A 16,961-nucleotide genomic window follows, 5' to 3' on the forward strand; every position below is an offset into this window, starting at 1 on the left:
ATTTGGGAGCTACTTCTATTGGGGCTCATGAATGAAGGGTTGTAGCCTCTGAGTGTACACAGGTACAGTGGCGTAACTTGTGTCTGATGAATCCCAGTGCAAAGACTGTGTCAGGCCCCGACTATAATATATGGTTTATAGTACTATTCTTCTCATATGGGAAAAAAGGCCCCTTAGCCTCTTGGGCCCGGTTTTGACAGCACCATCTGCACCCCCTCAATTTATGCCCCATACACAGGTATGTTTCAATTTAACTGGCAATATGGAAAGGACTTCACAAGACAAGCAATTGACACACAAAGATATCCTTATGATGAAGTTCTATTTATAAAAATGTGTCACATCATTGGGAATTCAGGCACGTTATGTAAAATTAAAAAACACCTCACATGTATAAAGCATATGATGTCAAGTGGAATATCTTGTCAAAATGTCCTTAGTGTAATGGACGAGTATACTGTAAATAGACCAGTTCAGATTAATATGTTCTGTAGTACAGTAACAATTTTACAACTGACTAATGCATCTTCACAATGGTCTATAACAAAAGTACTGCCCATAGCCCCAATAAAAAAGCAATGTACATTAAAAATACTCTCTCAAACATTTGTTTGGCGGGTCTGCAAGTTACAACTACAGTGTGTACCAAGAAGCAGAGTTGTGCATGTCTGGTTTATCATTGTGACCTGGTTGTAGGGCCTGGATACTGCGTGTCAGTGTATGTACTTCGGTGCATGTGCAAATGAAACACTACACAATCTTTACAGGATGTATTCAGGGTTCGGCTAACCTACCTGAGCATCATATCTTCCAATTCATCTTACCTCAAAATAACAAATTTTTTTTCGAGATGAAGGTAATTTCTATTGATTAGCAATCTGAAAAGATTTTCTCTGATTTAAGATATTAAAAAATCAGTGCTATGTTTCCTATTACAAATATACATTATCTCCGCTCAAAACGTCTTATGGATAGATGGATTGAATGTTTTGATAGAAGGAAAGTCCCAAACATTCATTTCCAAAGTCAATATAGAATCCTCAGTGGGTAGTAATCGTTTCATGGATGTATAACAGTAGCTGCGTTACGCTGAGAGTCGGAGTAGAGTAGGTGCGAGTTCCCGCATAGAACACTGTCTAGAGTGAGTGTATCCCAAACCGGCTGTGCAACACCTCGACTTGTCCCTCCGGTCATTGAATTCAATCTCCAAAGGTTCCGCACTTCTGGGTTGCTTTCTTCCAGAGATCACACATTCAGAATGAAAAAACTAACAGTATTGCACCACCAATTGTATATGGACTATTAAAAAGTATTTATTATACTCACAAGAGGTAAAAACTTTTAAAACATGGAAAAACTTGTTTTTCACTCTCTCAAAAGCGTATAACCCGGCTCCATCTGGGGGATGTTTCCTATTAGAATGTTAATTCCAACATTGGTTTTGGAAATCTCACACACTTGATGTATTAAAGAACAAACTAAGTGATAATGATATTTGTTCATTTTCAGTTACAGTTTTATACAGTTTGTATCTACAAGCTACTCCATGTTTGTGTTCACTGGTAAAGGTCAATGCATATTTCTCTAGGCAATGATTCCATAATTAAAATGAAAGGAATGGCCATAATAGGAATGTTTGTAAGTAAGATTTGCCTGGCATTGCTGAGCCATGAGCAGAGCTATACTGAGTGATAGTAGAGTGTAAGGATTCCTTCACCAAGAAGCCATACTGGAATAACTGCACAAGAACTTCTGAACTGACTTATGATTCTAGTAGTCCTACAGAGACTGTTGGCAATTTTCATTTCCCCTCTTTAAAACCAGATAGCTAATTGTATGACTTGTTTCTAATTTCTTTTTTGATTTTAGATGTTTTAATATTATGTTGTATTATTGTATTATTTACAGATATGCATTTGTGATGTTCTTGTTATCTGTACTGGAATATTACTATTAGTCATGCTTTTATTATCTGTCACTACAAGTGTTGCTGCCAAAAAAGTCAAGCAGCAAAGGTTACTACTTGTACTATTGTTGCTTCTAGTAAGTACCATTGTGCTGTCTGGTTGCCCCAACGGTCTTTACAAAGATTTATCAGTATTTATGTGCTATGCCACCATCCAGTTTGAGGGAAGTAGTATCCGTAGTGTGATTCTGATAAGTGTTCAGTGGTTATTTATAACATGACAACAGAAATTCAAGAGCAATTCCATAATTTCTGGATTTGACCTCTGATCAATGTACGCAAAAGGCGTATATCAATATTGTGGTATGCTGGAGGGGTTGTCCATGACTGATTTTTCTTTTGGTCATTGAGAGCCCCATGCTATTCCTGTACATTTTATGGAGCTATGTTTTCTGTAGATACCTCTGAAAAATGGCCCAGTCTATGTTGGCTGCAGCTGCACCCTTTAATATAGTGGGTGATGGTAGCAAACAAGGGTATGTACAACGAAAATACTCATAGAAAGCTTATTGGCCTAATACATCTTCATGCAGTGGTTACAGTTGTGATAGTGTTAGCTAAAACTAGATACCAGCCCTAATGTCATTTTTACTTTTGAGCCTTCTTTACTCTTTACACCTACCTTGGTGACCCTGTCATATTGATGCTCCACCCAATGTTAAAGGACATCTACCACCAGGATGAAGGATTGTAAACTAAGCACACTATACAGGTGTGTGTCCGCTCTGGCAGGATCCATTCTTCTTTTAGTTTAATATTTCCTGTTTTTTTTTTTACAAAAAAATTATTTTAAAATTAAGCACAGGAGCCTGAGGCGCTCCAGGTTCCATAGGTTCTAGAGGAGTGTGGAGCCCCTCATGCTCATTTACATAATTTGTAAAGCCTTTTATTCTTCAAATTAGGGCATAAAAAGTGTAAAGAAAACTAGATCCTGCCAGAGGGAGCACACACCAGTATGTCAGTGTGCTTGATTTACAATCCTTCATCCTGGTGGTAGATGCCCTTTAACATGCATCTATAAACAGTTAGGGAGATGTTTCTGTATATAAGGTACACAATAACCCATCAATAGTTTACAAACATCTCCATCTTAATTTACTCATTATACACAGGGACATGCCTGAACCAGTAATAAAGATACAGTTGTAAACATGTCTTTAATTTGATTTTACACTGAAAATCTGAGTATTCCAATTCCATTGAGTGGCTCTAAATTTACATAATATACCTTTATACCACTGGTGTTTTTATTATCTTTTTTTCTAATTGTGCAATGTTCTCATCTAACTCCTAATTGTTCAAATTTCTGATTGAGAAAGCTATGTTAGGGGATAAACACTGGATCCCTTAGATGATGCACACTATAATAAAATCTCACTGAACTGCTTAGCATTTTTTACACATTTTCACTTTGAGACATTTATTGAGCTGGTTCCTGGAAATGTCATTTGTTTTATAAATGTGCATAGTTTATAGGATGGAGGTAAAGTGAATTTGATAATAATGACTTGGATCCATCACCTCTCCCCCTCCGTCTCTCCCCTCTCCCCCTTCCCTTTAACATACAAGAGTCATATAGTAGCTGCCATTGGCAGATTCTATACAATCCTCTTGCTATTCAAGGCATGACTCTATGATGAATCTGCCAATATACTTTATTCTTCTTGGACACTTCAGCTTGCATTTGCCTCACAAATTTCAGTCCTGCCAAAAGTTAAAGTAATATTCAGTAGCACAAAATGTTCAATAAATGAAAAGGGCATAGTTATTTTGTATGAGAATTATGTTCTTATATTTCTTGGGGATGTTTAGTACAAATGAAAGACAAAAGCATAGAGTGTATACCAATATCTGCAATTTTTAGCTTTAGTTTTTTTTTCCTATTTTCATTTAAAGGAAACTTACCATTGGAAATCTACCTGTTAAGGTAGGTCAGATGGTAGGTTGCTATCAACCTACTAAACCCTAATCTACCTTAAAGGGGTTGGCCACCTTACCTCATATTTTTTGTAATGTGTGTGTAAGTGTGTGTGTGGGGGGGGGGGGGATATTGGAGTGGAGCAGAATTATTAATAGATGTATATTGGTAAATTACCTAATATCCTGCCCCCCACACTTACACACACATTACAAACACGAGTGGCCAACCCCTTTAAGATAACCCTATAAAGCTGTATAAAGCCCTATAAAGCTGTATAAACTTTATCTAGCTAATATGTAAATTTTCCAGAGAGGCTCCTGGGAGTGGAGTATCTTCTCTGAAAGCAAAGGCAACACCACGGCTCAGTAGTCTTTCCAGAAAATGTACATATTATCTAGATAAAGTTTAGCTAAGTTTAAAAAGTATTATAGGGTTGGCTTAACATTAGCGTTTACTTGGTTAATAGGAACCTACCATCAGATCTACCTTAATAGGTAAATTTATATGGTAGGTTTCCATTAAAGTGTAACTGTAAAGTTACTGACAAAAAAAAGTGTTGGACAGCTGGACATAGCCTTTGATAACAATTCCAGGCTGCTGACTTCTTCATAGCCTGAAATAAATCTGGTATTTATAAAATTAGATTCAGATTCAGCTAATTCTGATGTGGGTGGGCACTTCCTGGTTGGGACATCAGCTCACCCCACTGAAGCCAGAAGCGGAGAGCATATTTGTAATTGGCCGATCTGAAGCATGTGATGACTCACATACTTGTAACATCACTACAGGTCCTTTGCATCAAACTAATTACTTCAAATGATGCAGGACAGCTTGTTTGTAATTGGCTGGCCTGAAGCATGTGATCAGTCCCATCCTTGTGACATCACTAAAGGTCCTTGGGATCGAACTAAGTACTTTCAAATGATGTAGGACAGCATGTTTGTAATTTTCCGGCCTGAAGCATGTGATGAGTCTTGTGACATCACTACAGGCCCTACAGACCATCTTAACAAACCTCCTGTCATCTCTAGCTGCTAAACACCTATAGATAGCTAATTATAGTGAATGAGAGAATTGCTTATTTTTGCTTAGTGCATAGTTTTTAATAGTAACAGTTGGACTTCAAGTTATATTAGTACAAATGCAACAGTTTCATCTTCATGGGATTATCCCTTAACATAAATTGTAATGTTTGCATGGAGTAAAATGGTGCATTCTAGTCTTTTGTGGGTATCGTGTCACTATTGAGTATTCTAGCAGAGTTATTCATTTTCTACGTGCTTATACATTACGATTTAAAGGAATCCTACCATTTGTCATTTAATTAGTCTGAAAATGATGCAGGTCCAGCAAGAATGCACTATTAATGTCTACAATCAGCCAAGTTGCTAGTATTAGACTTATACCGTGTGAGCTATAGAGAGCAGAAGAAGAGTGAAGAAATCAGTTAGCCTCAAAAACGTATCGTCTGATTTTTTCCCTCGTCTTCTATAATCACCCAAATACATTGAAAGAACAACAGAATTTTACCACCATAATCAAATGAACCCAGCCAGGCTTTTCTCAGTACTATGTGATATACATAATTTTTCACATTCCCTACACATTTAAGATGTAGGTGCCTATAGATCCACTAGTGGTGTTCTCCAAGCAAAAATGTTTAAGGAATGTACTTGTATATACAAGGGGGAACATGCTACACGCTTCAATGTAACTAGAACTCTCTACTGGTTATTATATCACATCTAAGGACTAGTGATGAGGAATTGGCTCGCATTTATGGACATTTATTAGCTATTGGAGAGCGATGGGCACAAAGCACTGTCCTCCACTGCAGATAAGATGTGGGGAAAATAAATATTTGGGGGTGTGACACTAAAGACATTGAACTCCTATACACAGCACAGGATATAACTTGCATATATATATATATATATATATATATATATATATATATATATATATAATTGCAGTAGTGTCATGTGTCATTTGCATACCCCTGATGAAGCCTTCAGGGGTGAAACATGTATTGGGGTTGGGCAGCACACTTGGTCTGTATCCACCATCTCTATGTCACATTCTGGTTACCGTAAATTGTGTACTTCTCCTCAGTTTGGTGTTTATGTTATATCGAAATGTAACCCTTTTACATTGTTTATTGCTCTACATTTATCTACATTAACTCATATTGTTGCACTTATGGCAGAATATTCTTACCTGACATGTGCTACATCATCATGTCATGTGTGCATTTTTTTTATCATTGTGAAATTTGGTTTAATAAAGATTTATATGGTTTATCATATTAAGATCTGAAACATGTCATTAGGCAATCTTTTACAGAATGTATATTGCATTTTTTAGCAATTTTTTTAACAACATTTTTGTTTTGTATTCACAGCAGCAGGCAGAACCAGTCAGCCCCTCAGTGCTTCCCCCATCAGCACTGCCCTTAGATTTACTAAGCCAGACTGTTTCTCAATTTGGAACTGTTGAAGAAGTAATGCGATACCTTGAACCCGATAGATGGCAGTTGGACTTAGAAGAACTGTACAGACCATCATGGCAAGTACTTGGGAAATCCTATATCCATGGCAGAAAATCCAGAGGTATGTGTAGTATGTTGTATGGCATTTCAATGTGTAATTGACTTCATAAAAAATCCTTTGTTGGTGTCTTATTCAATTTGTAAGTAGTTACTTGTGTAAGATATATTTAACTCATAAGCTGTCACTGCCACTGAGCGCTTACAATATTTTATTGTTGTCTATGAAACATTAGAGGTACTGTATATGGTAGTCTTCTGAGGACCTGTGATGATTTATGGCCCTCTATTCCTGTCTCTGTGTAGAATTACAGGAGGTCTGTAACGTTAACCTATGACCATATCGACTTGTCTTCCAAACATAAACTTTAGGCTTTTCTAATGCAAACTCCTGAATAACTATTTTATAAATACCATTTTTAATCTAACACTCTATGAGACATAAAATAAAAAAGCGCCTCATGGTGCAGAACGAATTGTGAATTTTGAATATAATAGATGGCAAAAAGACCTGAGAGCTACTGCATGTTCCCTGGGTTGGGCGACATGGGTGACATCACAAAGTCTCTACAATATTGGAAAGTGTCAAAAGATCAGGGGTTCAAGGGCACATGCTAGGAGTATGGGAGAGAGAGGTGATGTCACGCAAGAGGCATGAATTCACACCCTTCTTGTGATGTCACCTCCCTCTCCCAGCATGGGAGAGTGAGGGGGTGGGGCAAGCATAATTAGCAGCCTAGAGCGCTGGACATCTTGTCCCCTGCTCCAGGCTGCTAATTATAAGTTTCTTTTCTAAGTGATTCCAGCATGTCTGGACTAACGGAGGACAGTGCCAGGATCAACATCAAGAGGAGTGGAGGTGAGTATTTGTACATGGTTTTTATTTTTTTAAATAGTAGATTTCCTTCAATATTTCATCAGGCTACTCCACACCCCCGTAGCTGTAAAGGCAGTGTCGCAGCATTCACAGGCGGCGTGGATATGCAAAGGCTACTCAGTTTGTGGGATAGTCTTAGTCCTGGAGCTCACAGAGTCTACTCCACTCCCCCAGTAGTGTCTGAAGTTAATTAATTAAATAAGTATTGGGAATATTTTGAAGCTTCCCAGAACACGGCACAGACTATTAAATGGTCCCACTAGAAAGAACAATTAAAAAATTATTTTAATTGCTGTAGTTGTAGGCTTCAAACTGTGCTCAGAAGTTCCTAAATTTTCGGTCCAGTATTCCCTCAAGGTGTACAAAATATTCTGTTTTCACAAACAAATGGTGAGTAAATATCTGCCACAGTATCACTTCCCATCCTTGCAGCCAATACATCATTGACCCTGAGGTGCTGTTGAAGTCTGACTATGTGAATGACTTGGGGGAATCATGTATCTTTTCTGAAAGATGAGAATGTTTGATCTGGAAGCAGAACCTTCAGTAGTTGTTGCGATGTGTTATTTATGAATATGTGAGAGTAGAGGAAAAAAATTCAACAAACCACAGAGTAAAGCATTTATATTAGGCTTTTCTATAAAACAGATGACTAGACGTACGCAGGAACAAGTCTAAGCATGTTTAAAGAAAAGCGAGTGGCTGCTGTGTGCAGAGAACCATATGCTCAGCCTTGGAGTATAAACATACACATCCCATTCCTTTCTATTGTCCTATGAGGACCTCATGTCACTTTATTTTGTATTACAATTCTCTGTTAGGCCAATTCAATACCAAGTACATATAAGGCTAGATTCACATCTCATATTTTGCCTACACTGTAAAGACACATCGGGTACAATGTGTCCTTACGACGTAGGGCACAGACATATTCCACAGTATTCCACATATCCCATAAAGTGGGATACATCACCCAGTGCCTCCTTCTCCCCTCTGAATGCATTGGCAGCAACTGGTGATTGGCTGATGCTAATGTTCAGGGTGTCTCCCTAGTGATGTCACTGTCCTTATATCACTGGGAACGTCCCTGAATGTACACTCAGCTGCAACCAGTAATGCAGTACTACATTATTACCGTATATACTTGCGTATAAGCCAAGCAAACTTATACTCAAGTGTATTTATATATAATATATATATATATAAATATAATTCTCCACCGGCTCATTTTCCATGCCCTGCACCGGCTTCCTGGCAGTGTGTTCATGTAGGAAAAGAACATAAATGTTCCTCTCCCCGCATTGCCGGGACGCTGAAGCCAAGCTGAGAAGGCGTGCCGGGGGGAGCGCCGAAGGTGAGTACTAATTTTATTATTTTTTCAGGGGCAGTGCTGGAAATTGTATTTAAAGGGGACACTGCTGAACATTCTATTTAAAGGGGGTCTCTGCTGGACATTTCTTTTTTAAGGGGGAGTCTACTGGACATTTTATTAATGAGGGGAGGCTGCTGTTGGACATTTTATTAAAGAGTAGTTGCTGCATTTTTTACCCCACGCTTATACTCGAGTCAATAGGTTTTCCCAGTTTTTTTGTGGCAAAAATAGGTACCTGGGCGAGTATACGGTATGTAATAAATAAGTTATACTTTTTAAATATTGCTGAATATTTTGTATTAAATACTGATTGATACAAAAAAGTGACATTCAACATCACAGAACCTAATTATAAATAGGGTATACATTGGCATATATTTTCCTCTTTATTGCTTTTGGCAATGCATATTTATTATTCATATTTATATATATGGATTAAAATTTTGGGTGTAAAGGCTTTACCTGATTCTCTTTAACTAAGCTATTCAGATAAGGCTGGGAGAAGTGAGTGGCATGTACTGTCACTGTTGAACATAAATAATGTCCCCTCCCCCTAACTGTATGGTCTTTACTTCATCACAGAAAATTTCATGATTTTCCTGTTTTAGATACAAAAAAATGTAATAAAAGAAACATATTAGGACAGTTTAGCTTTGATATATTTTATCCTGTTATGTTCAATTTCCAGGGCTTTTTTTAACCCCTTAACGACCTGTCCCTTTTTAGTTTTTTCACTTCCATTTTTCACTCACCACCTTCAAAAATCTATAACTTTTTTATTTTTCCACATAAAGAGCTCTGTGATGGCTTATTTTCTGTGTAACAAATTGCACTTCATAGTGACAGTGTTTAATATTCCATGCCGTGTACTGGGAAGCAGGAAAAAATTTCCAAATGCAGTGAAAATGGTGAAAAAACTAATTTGCAATGTTTTCTTGTAGTCTTAGATTTTACAACTTTCAGTGTGCGCCACAAATGACATGTCTACTTTATTCTTTGGGTTGGTAAGATTACTGGGATACCAAATTTGTATAGGTTTTATAATGTTTTCATACATTTACAAAAAGTAAAACCGCCTGTACAAAAATTTTTTTTCTTAATTTTGCCATCTTCTGGTGCCAATAACAGTGTTTTTTGCAACTTTTGATGGCATTTTCATTGCTATAACTTTTAGGACTTTGTAAAACGCAGTGAAAAACCGTTATTATATTTTGATAGATCGGGAATTTTCGGATGGGGCAATTCCTAGTGTGTTTATGATTTTTACTGTTTATTAATATTTATATCAGTTCTAGGGAAAGAGGGGGTGATTTGAATTTTTATGCTTTTTTATTATAAATTTTAACTTTTTTACTTTTACTATTTTTCAAACTCCCTAGGGTACTTTAACCCTAGAATGTCGGATCGTTCCTATCATATACTGCCATACTTCAGTATGGCAGTATTTGGGGATTTTCCTCCTCATTCATTACAGTGTGCTGGGTTAAAAGGAGACAGGCTTGGGTCTTCGGAAGACCCGAGGCTGTCATGGCGACGAATCACCACTCCCCGATGACGTCATGGGAAGCGACGATCTGCGGGCGCCGCCATCTTTTTGAAGCCACCACAAGCATTACCGGCCACGATCGGCGGGAAAACACCCGCGATCGGTGCCTGCCAGCCCTCTCCATGCACGGGAACCCGGCTTGTGCCATACTAGTACGCCACAAGTTGGGAAGGGGTTTATACTAGGTTTCGAAAATCCTGAAACCACTTCTATAGCAAAATGCTTGTAGTTTCATTATTATTTTTCTGGCTACACAAAAATTTAAGATTTAAAAAAAGAAAGCAAAAAAAACCTGGCAACACAAGCAAAGTTTAAAATGACTACTAATATAGTAAAACATAAGAAGAAAACTAACACTCTATTTTTGCGTGTATTATTTTAAGCAAATGATGGCCATGTGTCACTTTTTTTAATTACTGAAAAAGTAATTATAAGATGACAATTAAAATAACAGAACTTCCTGTTATCTAATGAACCTCCATTTATGTGAGAGCAAACCAAACTTCTTTATATCACAAATTATATGACTATAAATAGTAACATTGTGTATTTATAACCTAAGACAATTTGTTTACAGCTGCAATCATTCACTTTCTCTCTTTCTCTCTCCTATCTCTTTAGTGCTTGACCTGAGTATCATGAGAGATGAAGTGAGGTTGTACAGCTGCACGCCACGTAACTTTTCTGTGTCTTTACGAGAGGAGTTGAAGAGGACAGATGCCATATTTTGGCCCAGTTGCCTCCTGGTGAAGCGATGTGGGGGGAATTGTGCCTGCTGCAGCCACAGTTGTAGTGAATGCCATTGCACAGCGACTAAGGTCACCAAGAAATACCACGAGGTATACATTTCTTTCCCCTTTATTATAATTTAGAGCTGATTTTACTATTGCATGCTGCAATGCAGAAATCATAGATTTAGAGTGGCCCAAGGTTTGTAATTGCATGAAATTGACTAAACTTTCAAATCCGCTGTCTTTCCAGCAATGACATTCGGCAGAGATGACCTGTCATCTGTGTACATGCACTCAGCAACTAACCTGCTTGTTATAATGTTATGCAGGATCAGGGAACAGACTGTAGAAATAGAAAGAGACATTGGGGCACATGCAAGTCTGGCTTTGTCCATCTGTTTTTTGAGACTTTTCTTGGTTTTACTTCTGGTCAAATGTATCTTAGTGGCTATTGATACATGTGGTGACTGGTCTTTAGTGTATTTGCGACTTATTAAAACAAAAGTCCCAAATAATCACCAAAAATTGCAATCAGCTGCAAGCTAATTTCTACACCTGGCCAGGTGCAGCAATAGATTTGCGACAAAATCTGCAACTTTTTTTAAAAGTTGCAACTTTCACATCTGGGTTCAGGTAATAACTCAGGGAACCATGCAGAGAACTAGACAATGGCGAACTTTGAAAGGAGGCTGTTTTAGTCCCCCAAAAAGTCGCAAATGAGCACAAGCACCATGAAAAGTCTCAAAAATTTAAGGAAAGGGCAGGCCAAGAGACTGATACATGTACCCCATAAACCTCCTTCCCAGCTGTCTCTGCCTACTTCCCCAGCCTTAGGCAGTAGGAAGACTACTAGTAGAAGTGCCCTACCTGTGCCAAAGTACAAACGGAGACAAAGACTGCATAACACAAACAGAGAGGAACAGTCACCAGATAAGGGTCAAAACCAAGATTACAATGGATCTCTAGCTAGAAAGACATCAGACAGGATGGTAATGGGAGTGGAAAGAGATTTTGTCAATCACAGTGGGTTAACTGTTAGTGAGCCAAAACAAAGTTTTCAGGGGACAGGTGGATGTGGTGCAATTCAATCAAGACTGCTAGCAAGTTATAAACCAGTGTTCACAAACCTTGAAAAGTGAGCACACAGCAGGGGTGTGAAGTAAACAGCAGGAGCCCTGAGGAACCCAGACAAGCTGGCGATATGCATGGGTTGGTGTGTTGTTTGTGGGGGTCTACCCACAAAACCTTTTATAATGATATATTTGTTAGTATATCTAGTGACATTGTTCCCATACAATTTTTCTATGATACTTAGGCACTGATAACCCTTGTTTTGTGATATGAAACTGCATTTTGTTGTCTAGGCAATGTACTAATATATCAGATGTACTTATCTTGCATGTTTTGGATCCTTGAGATATGTAAAGGGGAACCCCTGTATGGCAGATGAATCTTATCATGGACCATGGCCAGAACGTTTTTAATTACATATATGCATTTTAATGTGTCTGCTGTGTGGCTATGAACTAATAAAAGTCATTTATATGTGACTTAATTTTATAGGGTGTGCAAAGTGCTAATGTGTCCTTGTTTATGTTGGTGATGTGCAACAACCAGTGTTCAGGCTAGCAAGGGTAGGATGAAACACACACTATAAGCTCAGGCTCAGGTTGACACACACGGTGGGGCAGATTTACTAATCCCATCTATATTAATACAAATTGGAAACTCTTAAAGTGCCCCAGATTAAACATGGTAGTCGATACTGGAAGTTAAGCTGGGTGGTCTTTGTAGACAGCTGTGTCTAGGTTAATACCACAAATTAGTCAAGTTACAATGTGCACACTGTTACATCCCCTTTTTAGAAACCAGATCCCCTCACACGCTGATGACAGTAAAAAAGATTGCACAAGCTGCAAACGTGGACAGGAATAGGACCTGCTCCAAAATTTGCATCTGCAGCAGTCAGCTCCTACATGGGGCAATGGAAACCATAGATGGGTAGATGAGCCATAGAAACACATGGGGACGTGTGCTGGGCCTTGGAACAATGGCTAACACACATCCCAATACAACGTTCATGTGCATAGGCCCATAGTGAGACATAAATGTTTGGGTATTGCAATACATGTAACTTGTTACTTGTTACTCTTTGTAACAAAATCAATAAAAAGATTGATACGAAAAAAAACCGATAAGCATTACAATATCTTTTAACTAATGTTAATCAATTTTGCAATTATTACTAGGTTCTCCAGGTCAAGCAAAGGACTGGTTCCAAAATACTGCAGAAGTCACTGACAGACGTGGCTCTGGAGCACCACGAAGAGTGCGCTTGCCAATGCAAAGGGAACACTGAAGGATAAATGGACAAGAAACTGAATGAATATTTAAAGCACATACAAGATGTTGCTGTTTCTCCGGGGGAATAGCTTTCTTTTACACTGTAAACATGGAAGTCTATTTATGGCTGCCAGTCTTGCAGATGTACAACTATGTCATGATGAGAGGAGACGTTGGATAAAACCTTCCATTAACGTTTGGTTGGTCCAGACGCCACATCATTGAGAGGTTATTAGTCAGTGTGGCTGCCTTTTGATATTACTGTACACGAATGAAGCCTACATTAGGACAGGACAGTCATACTCATATAAAAAATGTCTACTGGACAGATTTTGAGGAGATTTGCAATAAGACTGACCACAGCACTGCATAACATCATGGTGGAAATATATTGTGTTCTTGATGTCATCTTTGAAATCCTAGAGAAGACTATTTGCATGCCATAAGCATTTTTCGTTTATTGGGAGCAGTTACACCCATTTTTGTAAGCGTGACTAAGAAAATGAGGTTTTCATCCTAAAACCTCATGCAGTCATTTTCAATCGACTTTTCATTTCTTCCTACAATGTGCTTGGACCAATGCATTTATTAATCACAACTGAAGTAGACAGACGCCTCGATCCAGCTAAAGCCTTTTGTTGAATTGTATTTTTCATTGCGTTACTTTTGTACATTTTATATAATTTTTCAATTATATCGATTTGCTTTTCTAATTGTGTTAATTTTATCTCTTTTTACATAGGTATTTAATGTCTTTTTAAGGCTTAGAGAAAACTTTTTGTGTAATTCAATATTATTTTATCTTGTTTTATTAAGCCCAGTTGAATTATGGTCAAGCTGCCGGAGGTGGGTATATGTATATGGTGCTAAAAGTGAAGTATCTGGGTTTTACATTGAAATGTAAATGGCAGATGGAGTGAACATATTGGTACTGAGCTGCTACTGAACAGTCTTTAATATCTGCTATCTATGTAGTATTTTATAGAAAAAAATATGATACAGTCTCATAAAACTTCATCATGTCTCCTAGTTGGTTTATTATGACCCTTTTTTCTACTGTCTCTTATGTCCAACTGCAAAATCATTACCTATCTGCAAAAACATGCGGTTTTAACAATTCGCATTTAAACCGTTTTCCTTAATAAACAGAATTAAAAAATTGACTTACATATTTTATGATTTATTGAAGGTATTTTTTTTCCTCAAAAAAATTATGCTTAAGATTTGATGAAAGTAAAAATGTCATATAAAATCTGAATTCATCTACTATAATTACCTTGATTAACCAGTGTAGGAAACAGAGTGATATCCAATAGTGGATAATCCTATGGGCTCTTTGGGCACTTGTCTCCTCCTACCTCTCACTCAACTATGCCATGGGTTGATTACATGATGCATGTCCTCTGTGTGGCTGCTACCTATCTCTTAAAGGAAGCATCTAAAGTAAAATGACTTAATGATTTCATTTTGGCCACTGTTCTTGCTATTCTTCTATGCTGCAGTTTAACCTACTGAAGCCGAACCGAATAAGGTCCCCTATAGTTCCCCTGCTAAAGTTTGTGTATCCCTCTCGGTGCTTCACCAAATGTCAATTAGGCCTTATTCATTTGTCATTGTAAGCCGTAATGTTGAGCAACTCAGGCCGCAAACAACCGACCTGTGGTGCATTGTTTTTCTTGCGCCTGTCATTTATGTGTGAAGACTGCTCACAAGCCGATGATCACATTAAAGATTGCTTTAGCTGCAACTACAAGCAGGAATAGGACCTGCTCTTAGTTTTGCGTCTTTGGCAGTCAGCTCAAATATTGGGCCATGGTAATGCGATTGGTGTATAAGATCATAGAAACAAATTTCTCTGTGTACCATTGAATCAATGCATAGCACATGGACAAAAACAACATGTGTGCATAAGGTCTAAGGCAAATACTGGTCCTAACATGATGCAGGGAGTGGAATGTCAGAATTATTCCTCATGCACACAGCAGTATGTGGGACTGAGAGCTACCCACACAAATTGCGTATAACTCAAGGGCCCCATGAAGGTCTATTGTGCATGGTCATGGTGTGGTGACTTATCTATTGTGGCACTAACCCCTATCATCCCAGATCACAAACTTTCCCGTTTGTGCACACATTATACACTCACCGGCCACTTTATTAGGTACACCTGTCCAACTGCTCGTTAACACTTAATTTCTTATCAGCCAATCACATGGCGGCAACTCAGTGCATTTAGGCATGTAGACATGGTCAAGACAATCTCCTGCAGTTCAAACCGAGCATCAGTATGGGGAAGAAAGGTGATTTGAGTGCCTTTGAACGTGGCATGGTTGTTGGTGCCAGAAGGGCTGGTCTGAGTATTTCAGAAACTGCTGATCTACTGGGATTTTCACGCACAACCATCTCTAGGGTTTACAGAGAATGGTCCGAAAAAGAAAAAACATCCAGTGAGCGGCAGTTCTGTGGGCGGAAATGCCTTGTTGATGCCAGAGGTCAGAGGAGAATGGGCAGACTGGTTCGAGCTGATAGAAAGGCAACAGTGACTCAAATCGCCACCCGTTACAACCATGGTCGGCAGAGAAGCATCTCTGAACACACACTACGTCGAACTTTGAGGCAGATGGGCTACAACAGCAGAAGACCACACTGGGTGCCACTCCTTTCAGCTAAGAACAGGAAACTGAGGCTACAATTTGCACAAGCTCATCGAAATTGGACAGTAGAAGATTGGAAAAACGTTGCCTGGTCTGATGAGTCTCGATTTCTGCTGCGACATTCGAATGGTAGGGTCAGAATTTGGCGTCAACAACATGAAAGCATGAATCCATCCTGCCTTGTATCAACGGTTCAGGCTGGTGGTGGTGGTGTCATGGTGTGGGGAATATTTTCTTGGCACTCTTTGGGCCCCTTGGTACCAATTGAGCACCGTTGTAATTCCACAGCCTACCTGAGTATTGTTGCTGACCATGTCCATCCCTTTATGACCACAATTTACCCAACATCTGATGGCTACTTTCAGCAGGATAATGCGCCATGTCATAAAGCTGGATTCATCTCAGACTGGTTTCTTGAACATGACAATGAGTTCACTGTACTCAAATGGCCTCCACAGTCACCAGATCTCAATCCAATAGAGCATCTTTGGGATGTGGTGGAACGGGAGATTGGCATCATGGATGTGCAGCCGACAAATCTGCGGCAACTGTGTGATGCCATCATGTCAATATGGACCAAAATCTCTAAGGAATGCTTCCAGCACCTTGTTGAATCTATGCCACGAAGAATTGAGGCAGTTCTGAAGGCAAAAGGGGGTCCAACCCGTTACTAGCATGGTGTACCTAATAAAGTGGCCGGTGAGTGTAGATCGCTATTGGTCTGCCAGTCCTGCTTCCCACAAAGTGTCTATTATGAGAAATATGTAACTTTATCCATGATTCCAAATTGAATGGGTCCTTGGTATTTCCCTGTTACCTTGCACATAGGTCCAGCCATCAAGTTTATAATACCAGTTTCACACTGCCGTGTTCAGTCAAGGAATCCTAAAACAACAGCGCCAAACTAATCACGGTCAGATTTAGTTTGATTCTTAGTAGCACTACTATTTATAATAAACTACATCTACTGTTTACGTTTAGTTTGTAACTTGGGGTAGTAAAGTTT

The 16,961-nt window shown here is 38.7% G+C and overlaps 1 protein-coding gene across 2 annotated transcripts in view; it reads left to right on the forward strand.

Annotated features, from left to right (window-relative positions):
- PDGFC (platelet derived growth factor C) overlaps positions 1-14,464 on the forward strand; it is a 154,785-nt gene extending 140,321 nt beyond the window's left edge. For both annotated transcript variants that reach the window (XM_072120729.1, XM_072120738.1), the window contains exons 4-6: positions 6,289-6,496; positions 10,849-11,066; positions 13,208-14,464. In XM_072120729.1, the coding sequence (XP_071976830.1) occupies positions 6,289-6,496; positions 10,849-11,066; positions 13,208-13,324 (543 nt within the window). In that variant the 3' untranslated portion in view covers positions 13,325-14,464. The remainder of the gene's footprint in view (positions 1-6,288; positions 6,497-10,848; positions 11,067-13,207) is intronic.
- The last annotated feature ends 2,497 nt before the right edge of the window (positions 14,465-16,961 follow it).

Source organism: Engystomops pustulosus, chromosome 1 (assembly GCF_040894005.1).
Source record: "Engystomops pustulosus chromosome 1, aEngPut4.maternal, whole genome shotgun sequence".
NCBI lineage: Eukaryota > Metazoa > Chordata > Amphibia > Anura > Leptodactylidae > Engystomops > Engystomops pustulosus.